This window comes from Poecilia mexicana, unplaced genomic scaffold, assembly GCF_051168715.1.
Source record: "Poecilia mexicana isolate PSO_F unplaced genomic scaffold, ASM5116871v1 scaffold_19, whole genome shotgun sequence".
Classification (NCBI taxonomy): domain Eukaryota; kingdom Metazoa; phylum Chordata; class Actinopteri; order Cyprinodontiformes; family Poeciliidae; genus Poecilia; species Poecilia mexicana.
This window is the reverse complement of record NW_028263388.1, coordinates 4,426,898-4,444,559: the sequence shown is the minus strand read 5'-3', so window position 1 is coordinate 4,444,559 and position 17,662 is coordinate 4,426,898. Positions and strand designations below refer to the sequence as shown.

The following is a 17,662-nucleotide window of genomic DNA, read 5'->3' as shown; positions in this document are numbered from 1 at the left end:
AGCAAAATTGTGTTTTTTTTATATTAGTGGACTATTGACAAAGTTTTGCGAGCATTTGTAATGGAAACTTGGCCAGTGATACATTTTAAATTCCACAATCGTAAATTTGTCCTGGACTTTCTGTAATCAGATCAGAATTTGGGTGGTATGATAAAGGAGGATCACTTCAAATTCTTTAACTTCACTGTGAAATAAAAGCCTATAAATGCATGTGGAATGGACAGCGCAGGTTATTAAAGTGGCCCAAACCTCAGCCTTATCAAAAATGGATGAACTGGATTTAAAAGCTGGTTCTTTGCCAGGAAGCAAACCGATTTAAATGTGAACTACCATTTCCACTAAGTAGGGTGATCAAATATTCAAAGTTCTCCTGGAAGCTTGCTGTTGGATACAATAAGTGGGCTTTCTCAGCAACAATTTTTTTGAAACTTGAAATTACAGAAGCTCTTGCATTCATAGATTCCTTTTCTGAAAAAAAAAAACAAAAAAACATTGGAGTTTGTTATGATCATACCAGCCTGAAATACATCACTTAATCCCTAAATTAGTTTATTTATTTTGTACCCATGATTAACTTCTACATCTGTCAGCGCCTGATTTTAATAGCATTAAGTGAAGGCAAACGATAAAATTTCCACTTATGACTGAATGCCTTTATTTCTACAGTTTCAGACATGAATTTCTTCTTGCATCAAGTATCTACTGGAAAACAATCTCAAAGAAAAACACCAAACTAATGTTTATTCAGGCTAATTTTGAGGCTACAGATCTTGAAAATACTTCTGTTGGCTGATCATACTGCATGGTCTTTCCTCCAGCTCTTCTTCAGCTGAATATCCATCCCTTCTTCAGCACCAGGAAACTTTAGAGACTTCTCTCCTCAGTGAATCTCCGAGCCTGGCAGAACAGTTGGGTCTCATATTGGTTCGCTCTAGAACTCCCACAGAGCCGAGCTGCTGAGGCTCAGTCCGTCTCCCTTCAGTGTCCCTCCCTGGTCTCCGCGTAGGTATTTTCCGTTTTTCCCTCTGATGGCGAGGCGGCCGCGCTCCAGGAGCTCCAGGGTGAAATCCTCCGGAGCCTCGCCGTCTGCACACACCAGCCCGCCGCTGTTCACATACCAGAACCGCCCGTCCACACCTGCAACGGCACAGAGGAACCAGTGAGGGGCAGACCGGTGACCTGCTGTGTGGGAGCTTACAGGGCCAGTACTATGTGTTTTCCAGGCACAGGGTGCCATTTTGTAGTACCGTCAAGTAACAATTTCACCTTCAGTCGTTATTAAAATGCTATACTGTATATGACTTAAAAGAATTTTTACTTTGTAATTTAACTCATTGAAACTGGAGCCCTGGGCTACATGATTTGTGAGTTAAAAATCACAAAAATCACAAACAAAGAATTTTTACTTTGTAATTTATCACTTCGAAATTGAACCTCTGTCTCTTTAAAAACTCCTGCTCTTTCTGAAACCACCTTCAGGAAGTCGTCATAACATGGCTCCTCTATTAACCCTTTAACAACGTTTCACCAGCATTACACTGAGAAGTAGCTCTTATAATGAGCTCAGCTGATGCGGTTCAACCAGATGTTTGCTCTTTGCTAATTGCTGCCGGCTAGTCTGAAGGAGCTGAGTGGGGGAGATTTGCAACATTCAGTTTTTTAAGCTACACTTAATCTGGAACAAACTTCCAGAAAACTGCAAAAACAGCCAAAACACTGAGTTCCTCTAAAATCCAGGCAGAAAACCCAACCTGTTTAGAGACACTTCTGATTAGTAATAAATGTACAAAATATAATGCTTATTTCTTGTTTCATAATTGATGACTGTAAGATGTCTTAACAATGTAAAGCACTTTGCATTGTTTTGTTGCAGAATGTGTTATGGTATTAAACTGGACTTGACCTTTAATGTGATAGGCTCCACTGCTGTACTGCAGGGTGAAGATGTCGTAGACTGATCTGCTGGCGTCCAGCGTGTTGGAGTTCCTGTGGTGGCAGATGAAGCCGTTGTCCCCTCTCAGGATCAGCATGGGCCGGTTGATCAGTTTCAGAGTGAGCTGCTCGTCCTCACCTGGAGGAAAAAACCAAACAAGTCGGCTCAACGAGGGTTAGAGATAAGGAGATCCGGCAGGAAAGAGAGCAGTAGTCACCTATGGTGTCACTGACTGCCAGTAACTGGCCATTCTTCTTGGTGCAGATGTATTTGCCATTGCTTGCTTTTATCGCCACCTTGTGGCTGAGCCATTCCACTGAAAACATGGTGTTTGCAGATCTGTGGGCAAAAAAAAATCCCTCTAATTATTTCGCATAGTAAAAAAAAAACAGTTATATACGACAACATATTAGGGTCACTATAGATAGGAAAAAAGGAGGTTGCTAGAAAAACTCATAAACTGTGGGATTAATGTCAGAAATTTTCTGGAAAAAAAAAGACATTTCTGAGCTCCACAAGTTTTTTCTAGAAACTTTTTGCATTTAATCTCAAAATATTGGTGTTTTTTTTCTCTCTCAGATTTTCAACTTTTCAAGCTCACGATCCCCCCACCCCCTTCAAAATTTCCTAAGTAAATTTTTCGGCAGAAATGAATTTAGGATTATATGCCAAGTTTATAATGAAAGCATCAGTCATTGCATTTCCTCACCTTAAGGTAAAATAATTCCCCAACTGACTTTATTTTTAACAAGAAATAATTAATTGCTCAGAAACTATGCTTTAGTGTTTCCCGCCCACTTACATCTAATAATAGTGTAAAATAAAACCTATGCGGTTCTATCGAGACTCCATTTGAACGCATCACGCGGCCGTTCACTCACACTTGTGTGGCGGTGCTCTGGACGCCGCCGTGAGCCACCAGGGCCCAGTAGAAACCTTGGCTGGTGCGGAAGGTGCACATCTTGGTGTCCCTGTCGATCTCCATCTGAAACGTCTCCGTGTCAGTTTCGTCTTCTTGATTAGCGGCCAGGCTTACTCCTGGGAGGGCCACAGGAAAGACGCATGTCGCCGTTAACTCGACGATAAAATAGAAGAAAAAAAAGCTGCAGGTACAAACTATTTATTAGCGCTTCTAGTGGTTCGTATTAGATTAACCCAGAGACAGATAGTCAGTACAACTTCTGTTTTGAATATGTTACATGAATACAAAATGGAGAGAAATGCCTTATTGTCATCTGGTATTACCATTATTAGTTAGCAACATAACAATTAGCAAAAATAAGCTAATTTATAACTTAAAACCTAGACGTACTCATCTCGGGTGCTCTGCTTTCATCGTCTAAAACCCAAATTCAACTTCTATTAGTATTAGTAACTAGTATTTTAAAGCTTTATTTTTCTTTGGAATGGGCTTGGGGATTCTAACCCCATAGAAAACCTGTTGTGGATGTTCTTGAACTTTACAAGGCTCAAAATTTAAACATACTAGCTCATAAGTAACCTAAACTCCAAATTTGTTCATTTTCAAGCAGCTACGTGCTAGCTTAGCTCTGGTTGGACAGAAACAACAAAAAAGGGTTCATGCTCTCTGAGGTTAGCCAAAGTTGCAACTGGGAATAAAGGTTGTAGAAATGTACAAAAGGTGTTCAGGGAAAGAATTATGAGAAAATAACTTTACAGAAAAAAACACACCGATTGCAGCTTTAGGTTTTGGACTGAACCTCAGGTCTGAAACAGAATATAACCTAAGCCAGTTGGTACTTTCAGTATAGTCAGAAAGAAAGAAATGATGAGCTACTTCTGAGGTAATATTAAAAACATGGAAAGTAAATACAATAAAAGAGCCAGTGCAGGAGAAATAAGCCTGACTTGATGCAGGTTTCTTGTTGGCGCGTAGCAGCAATTACAAACATCAGTCCCTCTGTTATTTACACCTGATGAAAAGTCACACCTTTGAAATATTTTCAGGAAATCTCTTGGAAAGCAATTATTTTTTGCCTTTCCGTTGCTTATACATCGAAGATAAACACAGATGTTTCCGACAAACAAACGCTGACACCCTTCCATCCAGGGTGTGACATCCTGGTGAGGGAGGAAACGTGAAGCTTTACCATCAGACCTGCTCTTCTACCAGCTCTACTGGTTACTCTTAAACATTTCAAAACTGTGTTTCACATGGCATGTGTTTTAGCCGTAAGGATAACCAACATCTCAAACAGGTTGTTGCTTCGGTTGGGATAAATGCTTGCCGCACCACCAGATTGCAGAGGGCCAAATCCTTAATTAGATGCATCTCAAAATATCCCCCAAACATTTTCTTAATCCTTTAACAACGCTAATCTCCGTGCCTCTTATCTCTTCCTGTTCTTGTTAGCCGTACCTGTTCCCTCCCCCTTCCCCCTGCATCTCCCTCCATACCCCTGACTCCCTAAAGCCCCGTCCCGAGCCATTACCCCGCCCGGAGCTCTGGCTGTCTGCTTTCTTCACAGCGGGGCTCAGATATAATCAGCTTTAGAGCAATCCCCGCTCCTTCCTTACAAAAAAAGGAATAAAGACAAAAACAGGAAATGAGTGGAGGATTGTATGGGCCAAATGTAGCAAATAATTGGCAACCAATCCTAAACCATATGGTAATAAAACTACAGCTGATCAAACATTAGAAAGATGATGTCACACATAAAAAAAACGAACTAATTTGCAGTCAGTTGCTTTTGCTTACCTTCAAAAGAATTTGAAGTTAGGCAAAGTTTAAATTCTTTATTTCTAGAACAGTTTAAACCAGCAGAAGCTCCACCAAAGTGCTGCACCGCAGTGGTCAGCTCAGCCCCAAGGATTAGGAAACAATACAAGATTAAATAAAACCCAGACACAAAATATCATGAAATCACAAAAACACAACAATTGAAGATAGAAAAAGGCAACATGAAATCAGTATAACAACATGATCAAATCAGAATGACGCTGACTTTGCTTTGGATGGACTCTTTGACTATAGACGCAATAAATCATCAGAATTGGAAACCAGTCTTTATTTAGAGAGCAATAAAAACAACTAATGAGCTAAACATGCTGACTATGACAAAAAGTCCCTTGCTGCAGTGATTATCCAACACAATGTTGTTGCATAGCAGAATGTAATGAAGTCGTCGTAAAAATCCAGTGATGTCCGAAGAAGAGACTTGTGTGTTTGAACTGTTTCTTTTCTAAATTCCAGCAGCAACTGGCTGTGCTTTGATGATCTATTCACTTGTTTGAATTAAAATAAAGAAAAATAAGGAAAAAAAAGTTTTTTTTATTTTTTTTTTTATTTCTCAGACAGATTCTTGACATTTCCCCCTTTCGATACCAGAGTTATCACATTCTGTGACGTCATCTTCCCCAGATCCCAGGCTATAGAGTCCGCCTCATCACGGTCCTGTGGGCGCAACAATCCCCGGTAAACAGACACTTCTGCGTCATCTTCGAGATAAACGAGGTCCGAGTCTGTGAGGAGACCTTCCATGGAAACCAGTGCTGGGTAAAACTTCACTTCCTGATTATGGAATACCTAATGCTTATACTACCAGTCACTCATCAATCTGTCTTCCTAGCTGAGTTTTACCAGAAAGCCGTTCCAAAGAGCCGGCTTGCATATTGTAAGACTTTGTCAAAACTGATTTAACCTTTCCTGGTTTGTGCTTTGCTTTACTTTCTACTATATACTTTACAAATCAGTTGTATTTCATTAGAGTGACCTGGCTTAAATGGGAATTAAAACCAAAACAACTGTGAAACACGACTGTAATATATGGATAATCAACTGAATTAACTTGTGTGATCAGTTTTATGTTTTAGACATCGTCATAATGTTTTTGTATGTCAAAAAGTGACAGGCACCTTTGACATTTGAAGCAATAACTCATGAAAGTTTGATTGAGTACTACTGTTCTGAGTTCTCGTAGCAGCTAGCTGTGTTGTAAAATTTTAAAAATACTCCACAATAACTGCACTGTGCTTTCAGAATTCATTCTTAAAGGTGCAGTATTATGTAAAATCCACTTTTTTGAGGTTTACATGATGTTATAACCACTGGAGTGTCGGTTTGATTCTTTTCATGCATGTTTGAGAAATCCTTTAATCTCCATGGCAACCATTCAACTTTGCAAAATGCCTAGGTGGGCCTAGCACCGCCTTCAGATGTTTCTTCCTCTGAGCTGCGGTTTCCGAGTTTCCGCTCCTTCAGACTAGGCAGCAGCAATTAGCATTATGGGAGCTACTTCTCAGGCAAACGCTGGTAAAAACATGGTTAAAGAGTTAATAGAGGAGCCTTGATGTGACTTCCTGAAGGCGGAGTTTCAGAAAGAGCAGGAGATTTTAAAGAGACAGAGGTCCAATTTTAAGGCATTAAATATAAAAGTTAAATTTCTTTTAAGCTATATTTAGTATATGTAGCATTTTTATAACAACTGAAGTTAACATAGCTACTTGATTGTACTCTAAAATGGCACTATATGCCTGGAAAACACTTAATACTGCCCCTTTAAATTGTCTTCTTGCAGCTCTAGGTTGGGAGTTCTTGCAGTTTGTTCTTGACACATTTACCTGGCCAGAACACGTTCCCTGTTTGGTGTGCAGCCATTATTATACAAACTCTGCTGTAGGACTGACCTGTGAGGATTTCCCAATAGTTCCTGTGAAGTATGGAATGTCCTGGACAGTGGGAATTTTGTTCTTGTTCTTGTTCTTGTCCCTGTTGTTCCAGATCATGTGTTAACCTTTAGCTTGTTTATAATCAAACAACATGGCAGAGCTGTGTGATTGTTATTAAATCCAAATGAGTTAAATCTGCATTCTAAACCCTGGTAAGCTGAAGAGCACTTTAACAGGTGAGAGGAAAAGTCTGACTTCTTTCAAGTGAAATATAAAGACAAAGGAGCTGCAGATGACTTTTGTCAGTATGAAATCTCTAAACTAGATACTCAGCCTTCAGCGGCTCGTTCGTGACAGTGTTAATCCAATTTGTTTGAAATATTCTTTTGGGGCATTTGAAAAGCGACCGCAGAGATAAACCGGTAGAGGAGAGGAGATGATACGCGACAGAGATGTCACGCTCACTGAGCTGCTGAGATGGTTTAATCACATCTTATTCACACTTGATAAACTAGGTATCATTAGGTCGTACAGCTGGTTAAATTATCATTGATCTTAAGTGCATCTGAAGCATAAATTTAAGCCCTTCTACTCCGTAGCAACGCCTGGGGGCCTATCACTCCCATTCTCTCTCATCCCAGCTCAATGTCATGCTTAGTCTACCTATTCCGTGTGTCTATTTCACACTAATTCAACCCAGAAATGATCTTCAGTCAGAGCTCAGCTGGGACCTTATAGATGCTGTCTCACAGATGAGACAAGAGCCGACAGTGGAAGGAAAGGTGGAGGAAGAAGGAAAAAGAAAGCCTGAAAAAGAGGGGAAGGGAGATTGGATGTGCTCTAATCCGAGCTGGCATGATTATTTATTGACGGTATTGTTGATGAGCATCTTTGACACACTTGATGGTCAAGAAAAACAAAGGAGGAGAGAAACAAATGGATCAGTGCACTTCCAGGCGCTCCTGAATAACACACAGGTTCTAGTGTCTTATTTCTGATCGAAGCCCAGATCTAGCTCCCCTTCCTCAGGTTGTCCTACCTACAAGTCTGGAAGTGGGGCAGACCTAACTAATCCATCAACGATAGTCGGCTCTGACATCAATTATTAATAGTAAGCCGATGCCACTATCCCTGCGTCCCTTATTATCCATGAGCTCCCAGCTTTTCATCCATCACGACTACACTTTCCTTTGTTTATTTTTGTACTTTTTCCAACACATTTTGTCCTAGGCTTTGTGTATGGTTGGAGAAAGTCTGTCATTTTGGAAAATACAGAGCTTGTTTCTTGGCTTTAGTCATTTTTACATTGACTCTTGTGGAAATGTTTATCAGGAAAGTTGTGACTGGCTAGTGAAAGATCATGAGACTAAACATTACACCTTGCATACAATACATACCGACTCGCTGAATTCATAAAATAATCATCTTTTATACTTCTGTACTACAGTATGTCACTTTTATAAAAATATTATGTTATATATTTGCTAAAACTGTTATGAGACAGTTAATCTGTGAAAAGACTGATCTCGTCCACCTCGTTTCTGAGCTACTATTGCCGTCTGAAGAAATGCTTCACTCCCAACAAAAATCAACCAATCAGAGCTAAGAGGAGGCTGTATAATTTGTTATTTACAATTTATGTTTTATTCATCAATCAAAGCACAAAACGTTTGTACAATCAACCCAAAAGTTTCATGATCTGTCCAGGGTGCATGCTGCAAAATTCAAAATTTCCAAATCTAGAATCATATTTTCAATCAACTTTTATGGATTTACTGGTGTTTTTAAAGTAATTTCTGTTGAGGTGTGAACCTCTTCCCTGGCAACCACAGCTAAAATGTGTGATTCATTGGTAACATCTGTCTCAGTTAAAGGAGCAGTATGTGTTTTCCGGTTACATCGTGCCATTTTATAGCACAATCAAGTAGCTATGTTACCTTCAGTTGTTATAAAAATGCTAGATTTATCAAATATGACTTATAAGAACTTTGACTTTGTAACTTAGAGCCTTGAAATTTGACCCCTGTTCCTTTAAAAACTCCTGTTCTTTATGAAACTCCGCCTTCAGGAAGACATCACAACATGGCTCCTCTATTCACCCTTTAACAATGTTTTTACCAGCACTCTTACAGAGAGCTCAGCAGGTGTACAGTTCCATTAGATGTTTGCTAATTGCTTGTGGCTAGTCTGAAGGAGCTGAGTGGAGGACTGTTACTTTGAGAAGCGGAAGCTCAGAAGCTGCAGCTCCAAGAAGGAGCTACATCTTGAAAGTGGTGCTCGGTCCACCCAGGTGTTTTACACAGCTGATTGGTTACTATGGGAAATACAAAAATTTCTCAAACATTCATGAAAGAATCAAGGTAACATTCCAAGTATGCTTTTGATTAAGGCATAACATCATATCATGATTTAAAGCTCAGAAAAGTTGATTTTATGCAATATTGCCCCTTTAAGAAGCAAACATTAATGTTAGCTTTGTTGCTAAACTAGCTAAAGCCGGATACAAATCTCTTGGACTAACACTGGAATTTTGACTATAACTTGGACTAAATGTGTATAATGCACTGTCCTCCAAATGTGTATAATGTGTATAAATCTCATTATACACATTTAGTTCTTAATGTATAATAAAAGCCATATAAACCCATCAGCCTTACTGTTTGCAGGTTAGATTAGCGGGTTAGAGCCGGACTCATGGGTAGAAGTTTTGGCTGCAGGTAAGAGGCAGCTTGGGTTTCTGAAAGCAGATTCGCCTCCCACCCCCCCTCGCCCTCCAGGAACGGGGGCCAACTTCATCAATAATTCAAAACAACTCACCACTCGTCTCAGCAGGATAGCATGATTGTGAGTGGGCGAGTGCTGCAGAAAAAAATATGAGGCTTTTGTTTGTGGATAGAGAGTGCTAAAAGAATAAAAAAAACAAAAACAGGAAGAGGAGCAGCATGTAGCCAAAAATAATCAGCATGCATAAATGTACATAGCATGGTATCCCAAATGTTTGTTTTATATGAAACCAAATGGTAATCAGTTTACAGTACTTCCAGCAATTTAGTTCCTGCTCGGAGCGGCCATTGCTAACCAGGAACAATGAGTAAGGAGAGATTCCGTTACAGCATCCAGGGGTTGTAGCAACTTGAGCCTGCAGACTAGAATCTGCCTAGTGATGGCTGACATGATCTAATGTGCTGACAACCGCCATTGGTCTATGCTAATCTACCTCCAAATCCATTCTGAAATCAGACCAATGGGTCCTTTGACCATGGCGACTGAAACTCTAGGCAAGTCACTCTGTGGTAACTCAACTAGATGAAACGTGACACTCTAATTTAGAACTGCTCTGGTTTTTACACTGATCAAAGAAATTCAACCTTGGTTTTTAGAGGAAACTACTTTGGGGTCAACGAGGAGTCTATCAGCACAATGACGTGATGTCATGCCTAACACCGAGATCAAATAACGCCTGAAGTTCCCCTATCACAAGACTGAAGAGTAAAGACATAATTCAATATCAACACAGGCACAGGCAGCCGCATCACTGAGAGCAGAGAGCTAAATGAACCGGGACACACACAAAATGTGTTTTAAGCATATGAGATAGCACAGATGTAAAACAATTAACGTATGTACTTATTATGTTGAAGCCATTTTATGACAAAATCTCAGTTGCTTAAATCACAAATTAACTGTAATTAATTAGATTTCTTAGACTGCTATGCCCAGTTTTACTTGTCACCTTCAGGCCTGATTACTGCCAAACTGTAAAATCACAAAATCACTTCAATATAATCTGTCGCACAACATGAAGCCATCGACAACACTTCATGCCCCAATCTAAGGATTACAAAGTTGATTCCAAAGAATCAACTTTCTCCATTTGTGGATAATAAAAAGCCATTATCCACAAATGGAGAAAACAGAACAGTAGGCTACTAAATATTCTCGGGAGTGGCCTCAGTTGCATCACTTAAATCTGCAGTATGTAACTTTTATAAACTTTTATAAAGACATGTTTTTTACTTGTTAAAATTGTCAACATGTTGCAAGAGTACTAGACAGATGATCTGTCTGAAGAAATACACTGCTTCCCACCAATACAACCAATCAGAGTAAGTGTGACGGTCTTAATACTGTCAATCAATCTTGTGTACACACTGCACAATGTGATACAAATCACCGTTCAAGGAAAAACTGTTTATCTGCCGTCATGGATTGCTCTGCTAACTAGCCTAGCATTCATGGCAGGCTCTGCTGTTGTGAAGACGCTTTAGCATAGCAGAGAGCAGGGAGTGAGGGGTGTGGAGCAGCAACCACAAGGATGATTAACAGCGCTAAGACTCTCCTTCTGACTGTTATTGGTCATTTCTAGTTAGAACTGGGAGCACTGGGAGAAGGAAGATGAGCTTGATTTTTTTCACAGATTGTCTGTCTCATACCATAGTGTCCTGACATAGTGACAGTTTTAACAAATATGTAAAAAAAGAAAACCACTACACCCCAAAACAAGAATCACTGTTGACCAAAAGGAATACACAGGCCCATCACAGATTAGCCACAAAGCATCTTGACATTGTCCAAGAATTTTCTGGACAATTTTCAGTGGACTGCCAAGACAAAATGGAAATGCGTTGTAAGGTATGAATTCCCTACATGTGGCATAAAACTAACAAAGCAATTCAGAGAAAGAACATCACACTGACAGTCAAACGTAGTGGTGGTAGTGTGATGGTCTTAGGCTGAGTTGCTGCTTCAGAACCTAGACAAATTGTTATAATTCATGGAGCCATGAATTTTGCTTCTTACAATAAAATCCTGAAGGAGAAAGTTTCCCCATCCTTAAGCTAAAGAGTTGTTAGTTGAGTTGCTCAACAAATTTTAAGTGAAAATTTTGGATTGACATCACCAATGCCTGGACTTAACTCTGACAGAGATGCTCAGGTGTGAACTTGAAAAGGTCAATCATGCTGGAAAACCCTCCAATATTATTTAAATAAAAGAGTTGGCCAAACATCATCCATACTGACTCCTTCTCAGTTAATGCCAGTGCTGGTTGGCAGTTGGTAAAGCCAATGGGCTTAGGGGTAATTACTTTGTCTCATAGACGATGTCCCATTCCAAAATCCGCCATTCCCCTCTGGTGCTCTGCATGAGGCCCACACTGTGAATCAGTCTTATCTGTTTTATTTTAATGGAAAGATGCATCTGTTCACTGTAACTTATGCATAATAAGTGCAAAGTGCATTACTCATAATTACCATGCACCCCTTACCAATCATCAATTTCGGCTTCATTATGAATGTAAGCAGGTCAGCATGTGTCAGCAAAGGCACTGAAGGTCAGTCTTTGTTCAGTCAATCAGCGTTGGAACAGGGATTCAATGAATATAAGGATTTTAGAGAGAAAACTATTTTAGAAATGGGTCTGTGTTTTCTTACCTTGTCTGTTGGAGACATAACGGCCATTAGCTGCTATCAAAACCACTTGTGGGTGGCTCTCCTCCAAGTCAAACAGTTCATCTTTGCCTGGCTTGGAGCATCGTCCTGACCTCAGAGTCCCTGTGGGGCCCATGGGAGACAAATACTTTCCCTCACAGTCTTTAAAGGCAAGCTTCCCACACTTCAGCTCCAGTGTGTAGGCTGTGGCCCTCCCATTCTCTGTAAGCAGCTTTCCATCGCTGCTGAGGAAGCGGCTGTCGCAGGTCTTTAAGCAGTACTTCCCGTCCTGGTAGACGAGAGTCAGGAGTGCCTCGACACCCCATGGAATGTTCCTGTCCACTGCGATTTCCCCGTCCTCCGTAGAGAGGTGGGCGTAGCGCTTACGGGCGACAGACAGCAGGTTGGCTTGCGGATGCAGAGCCAGGTGCATTGCCCAAAGCTCGGCATCTGTGATTATCTGAGCGAAACAAGACAGGTAGTCCCGAGAGCCACCGAAGAAGCGGAGGTATTGCTCAGACTGGAGGGCCCAGCGGCCGTCTGACTGCGGTACGATGAGGAAGCGGCAGTCGGAGTTATGGCCATCTGCCTCGCAGGTGACTTTGCCATCCTTGTCAGAAGCCAAGTAGCGTCCCAGATGACTGCGTAAATACACAACTTGGGTCTCCTGGGAGTCTTGCTCTAGAGTCCATATCTGCTTCTTCTTTAGGCTTGGAGCTGATGCATTCAGCTGAGACACAAAAAGGTGTCCTTTAAATACATTATGTCTACAGATGACATACCTCCACCAAAACAGTTTCATTATCTTGCACTATTTACCTTGAAACCAAAGTTTTCTGCAGTGAGGTAACGACCCTCATGATTGATAAGACCAAACTGTAACTTCAAGGGATGGTTTCCGTTAGCAGGCATCTTCACCTTTGGGTATGTTGAGTCCAGAGAGTAAGGAAGGACATGTGACAAGAGTTGGGAGAGAGAAATAAGAAGTTAAAATCTGGGGACAGGAGATACAGAAGAAAAAGTCTGACTAGACTAAAGAAAGAGGATAAGTTTTTAAGCTGTGAAGAATAAGAGAAGCATCAAAGTGAATGGTGAAATGCAAACGCTGTAAAAGCAGGAAATCAATTCATTAAGGTGCAGTACATAAAGCACTCCGAAAACCACAAATTCTTTCCCCCGCCCATGACTTCATTATACATTTTTCCAGCCGCAGCCTCCTAATTTACTTACTGCGGTTTTGTGGCTTCCCCTCTGCAGTTCCTGCGGCTCCAATTCCAGCTCCCAGATTTAAGAGGCTTCTTTCGTCAGGCTCCCTCTTGTAATTCCTTCTCCTTTTTCTTCTTTTCTTGCTGGCTTGTACTTTCTGCTGATCGGGTCTCCGAACTCAGCTCCTCCACCGCTCCTGTTCTCCCTAATCAGGTTAGAGGCAGCAGAGCCTTGAGTCAGCCTTGATCTCTCTTCTGTCCAGTGTCAGCCCCCTCTTTCTCTGTGGACTAATTTTGCTCTGGACTGCTTTGCTCGCCTTGTGAAGCCTATATCCCTCTTTCCCTCGTCTCTCCAGCTGAACAGCTTCACCCCTGTTCTTGCATGACTTGTTATTTACCCCGAAGGCTCAATCATTTGGTTCCCCAAGACTTGACTTCTCTTGGGTGTTGTCTGTTCCCCCCTTTGGCTTCTTTGCCTATACTATGTTTGGATCAATCATATCAACTAGCTTTACACTGTGCTTTACCTTTCTGTGTAGCTCAGACTTCTAGATTGTGAAAGGCAAGTTTAAGCAGGGATGGAGAACATCCTCAGAGGCCCTAGAAAACTGGAGGACCTCTTCAATCGTCTAAAAGCATAAGCTGTCTATCACAACTCAAGCCAGCTATGAATGATGCTCTCCTTTGTAATCTTAAGCCGCTCCCTGACGATTTTTCTTCCCATCCTCTTCTTTTCCCTCTCTGCCTTTCTCTAACCTGCAAGGTATCTAATCCTGCCTTTCTCTTTTTCTTCACCTCATTTGGAGCTCTGCTCTTCACCTCTTTCTCCTGCACATAAATAGAAGTGAGTAGAGACAATGCTCATGTATGCTTCCACAGCGCCGGGTAACCAGAGCACTCCTTCTGCCTTTGGGGTACTTGCCTAACTGCGGCTCCCCTTACCTGCCTGTGCTGGGTTTGGTTACACACTGTCTCTGATTGCAAGCTCTCTCCATTCTAATGGGAAGTGTGTCTGAGATGAAGGGGGAGGCAGACTTTACATCTAAATTTAGGAAAGGAGATGCTGGGTATAAAGACAACAACTTAATGATCATGCAAGGTTTTGAATATGTGTGCTTGCTTCTGTGTGTGTGTGTGTATGTGTGTGTGTGTGTGTGTGTGTGTGTGTGTGTGTGTGTGTGTGTGTGTGTGTGTGTGCGTGCGCGTGCGTGTGCATGCGTGTGTGTGTGTGTGTATGTAATCAGCCTTGCCAATCAGCCTATTATAGGTCGCCTTTGAGGAGTAAACAGACGTGTCTGTTCCTGAATCCATCTAATCCTCAACCCAATCATCCCAACCTGGCTAATCTACTGCAACCACCCTTCCCCAACTCTCAAACACACACACCCCGCCACCCCACACACACGCACACTCCCGCACATCACACTTGATGACATTTACTCTGCTTGTCAGTGGAAATGAACGTATACATTGACTCACTGACACAGAGTAATATAGATGTCATCACCAAGCAGAGAGTTGGGCGTCGCGTGGCGCAGTAGGTACAGCGGGTGCCCTGTAGGTAGAAGTGATAGTCCTCGTAGTGGTTGTTCTGGGTTCGATTCCCGACCTCAGTACCCTTAGCGCATGTCTTGCCCTTCCTGCCTCCTTCTTGTCCAACTACTGTTGGAAAATGGAAAATGACCACTAGCCCTGGCCTCATACAAAGGTTTACTCCTGAAGAACGAGTATTAAACTTCTGCATAAACTAGAATGGACAATGCATGTCACACAAATGCTGACAATGTAACTCAAAGACTCAGTGGCCTACATCATTTTTGACAAAATTGATTCTTTTTTTCTTTTTGAAAGAAAATGGTGGTGATTTTCTTTTGTTGTAAAATTACTTTTGGCAAAAATAAACAAAAAAAAAAAAAGACTTGAGCCATTATTTTAGGAAGGTGACGAAATGTTATAGCCATTCACCCTGCACATGATGGCAAAATTATTCCATTCTATAAATGTTAATAGCTTGGGTTTCCGTGCCTTGTTATTCTGAATATGAGCAGGAATGATGTGTGATTTCATACTACAGTCTCCAAAAGCTTTCGTTGACTCATAAAAAGTTTAAAGGTTTCTCCCTAGCCACTTTAGTTATTTTTCAAGAGTCATTGTATGTACTTAAACATAGCAACAAAGTTACTGAGTTGACAATACTGGCTAATAAGGACTTGGTCACAAAGTTAATATAGACGGGCCATATCTTTTACAGTCTTATATAGTGAGTATGGGTTACTTGCCGATATTTATTATTTAAAGATTGTTGCTAGCACTGTTAGCTGTGGCTATAAACCTGGGTCAAGGGTTTGAAGTAACTGGGCCCTTTCTGTGTATGCATTGGTTCTATTTCACTACTCCAGTTTCCCCCCACAATAAAAAAGACTAGTCATGCACATTATGTTAATAAATTCTAAATTGTTGTTTGTGTTGCAATATGTCCTGGGAAACTGTTGGAGTTTGTTATTGTAGAAAATGAATAATTCATTAGCAAAAAATTACTTATCTAGTTACCATGTAACATGAGTTTTTTTTTTTTTCCCAACTGATTTCATGATAGTTTTACTGTCAAATATTACTTATATCAATCCGATTTTTGAGGTGAAAATACCACTCAGTAGTTTGGGTCAAACTGATAACCAGCCCATTGTGTTAAATCAACCCATGGCTCACCCACCAAGTAACCCGGTTTTTGGGGGGCTTGAGTATAAATTAAGACAAAGATAAGGATCATCAAGTGAGCAGATTAGGAAGGCACGTTTGTAGCACCCAACAGTACAAATACTGCAGTATATTTTATATAAGCTAATAAGCTTTGACATCTGTTTGGTCAAATTCACACAAGCTTGTGGTGAGACCGCTTTTCTAGCTATCTGAGTCAGCTAGCTATGCTGCAATGCTTACATTAGCTTGCATGTAAACAGGAGCAGTAACAGGAGATTCTTTTTTTTTCTCCAGAGCAACAGCTAATAACATGTTTTCATCCTTGGACATTAAAACTTTCTTTGTAAAGTTGTAATGTCCAAGTGACATGTGTCAAATTCATCCACTATGCTAATGTCATAGCATTAGCCCTGACACACTGCAAACAGAAGTTACGCACCGTAACTATTCAAGAGTCATTATATGGGTTCCCCAAGACTTGACTTCTCTTGGGTGTTATATATTGTGTGTTTACTTCCAGAAAACACACAATACTTTGATGAGGAGGTGGTTTATTTTTGAACATTTTAAAAGCTAACATCATTTTCTCTTTATGTTTGGGCTACAGGTAATGTGAGCTAAGTGAACATAACTAGTAGCATCACCCAGCTAGTCAGGTTAAGTAAGCTTTATTATTCCCAAGGGGCAGTTTTGTTGTACAGATAGCGGTGAAAGCATACAAAGACCCACATAAAATACATACAGACGAGTACATATTAGTCTTTACAATGTAGACTTGGAATTGACCTGGATAACAGCAGCTGGAATAAAATATTCTTCATTTTACAATATGGCATTTTGTATCTCAGAAGTAAAAGTTTACTCCTTTGGTGGCGGATGTTTTTTTTTTTTTTTTTAATGAACACCTAAGACTCAACATTTCTACATGATTAACAAGAAAGGTCTATTCTTAATTTATGACTCGCCACATTTCATTCACAAGAACATCATTTTTTCCAATTTAAAAGTCTGAAAATGCTGCTGGAAGACTTGAGCACTAATCACTTCCACAAAGTAGGAAAGGAAAGCAAAAAAGTAAATAGCATAACCACAAACCCTGATCCTGCAAAAATATAATAAATGAGGAATTTGATATTGCGAAAATACAAAAAGCATAATAAGTAATAATGTTAAATTTATACCCTAACAGCAGTGAGATGAGAATGATTGTAACTGTGAAGATGCAGGGGGATAAAACAGCTGGGTTCAAATTAGTTTTGTGGAGATTTATTAGCGCTAAATAGAAAACAGGACAAAAAAAAATGGAACATTAAATCCAGTTGGATCCAGCTTCATTATAAAGCTTACAGTTTTGGACTGGAAAACTGAAAATTATGAAAATTTATGATATAGAAATTCAACGGGCAGGGCCTTGCAGAGACCACAAAAGGGGCAGGTGCTCAAAAAAAAGGGCACATCTAATCTAGGACAGAATATTAGCAAAGCCACACAGCTTTCAGAGTTTATTAAACAATGATAAATTACAAAATTGTGAGATATACAATCAAAGCTAAGGAAAATCTCTATATAGAGCATACAACTATGCATATGTTTATTTTATTAGTAATTTCTTTCTGCAGGTCTATTTTGTTATAGGAAAGTATTGCAATATTCAAACGCGCAATTTAGCAAGATATGTAAATCAGAGCTTAGACCACCAGACATATTTTGTCATTACAGAATTACACTATTAAAAATATAAACAAGGGCACAATGCAACCTTTTAG

General features: G+C 40.3%; 1 protein-coding gene across 1 annotated transcript; it reads right to left on the bottom strand.

The window, feature by feature from the left end:
- Positions 1-631: 631 nt before the first annotated feature.
- fscn2b (fascin actin-bundling protein 2b, retinal) lies at positions 632-13,962 on the bottom strand. Its single transcript, XM_088016548.1, is given in 6 exon segments — positions 632-1,137; positions 1,904-2,085; positions 2,087-2,272; positions 2,815-2,971; positions 11,995-12,721; positions 12,811-13,962. Coding segments are annotated over 6 exon segments (1,551 nt in total). The 5' UTR covers positions 12,904-13,962; the 3' UTR covers positions 632-931.
- Positions 13,963-17,662: the final 3,700 nt, after the last annotated feature.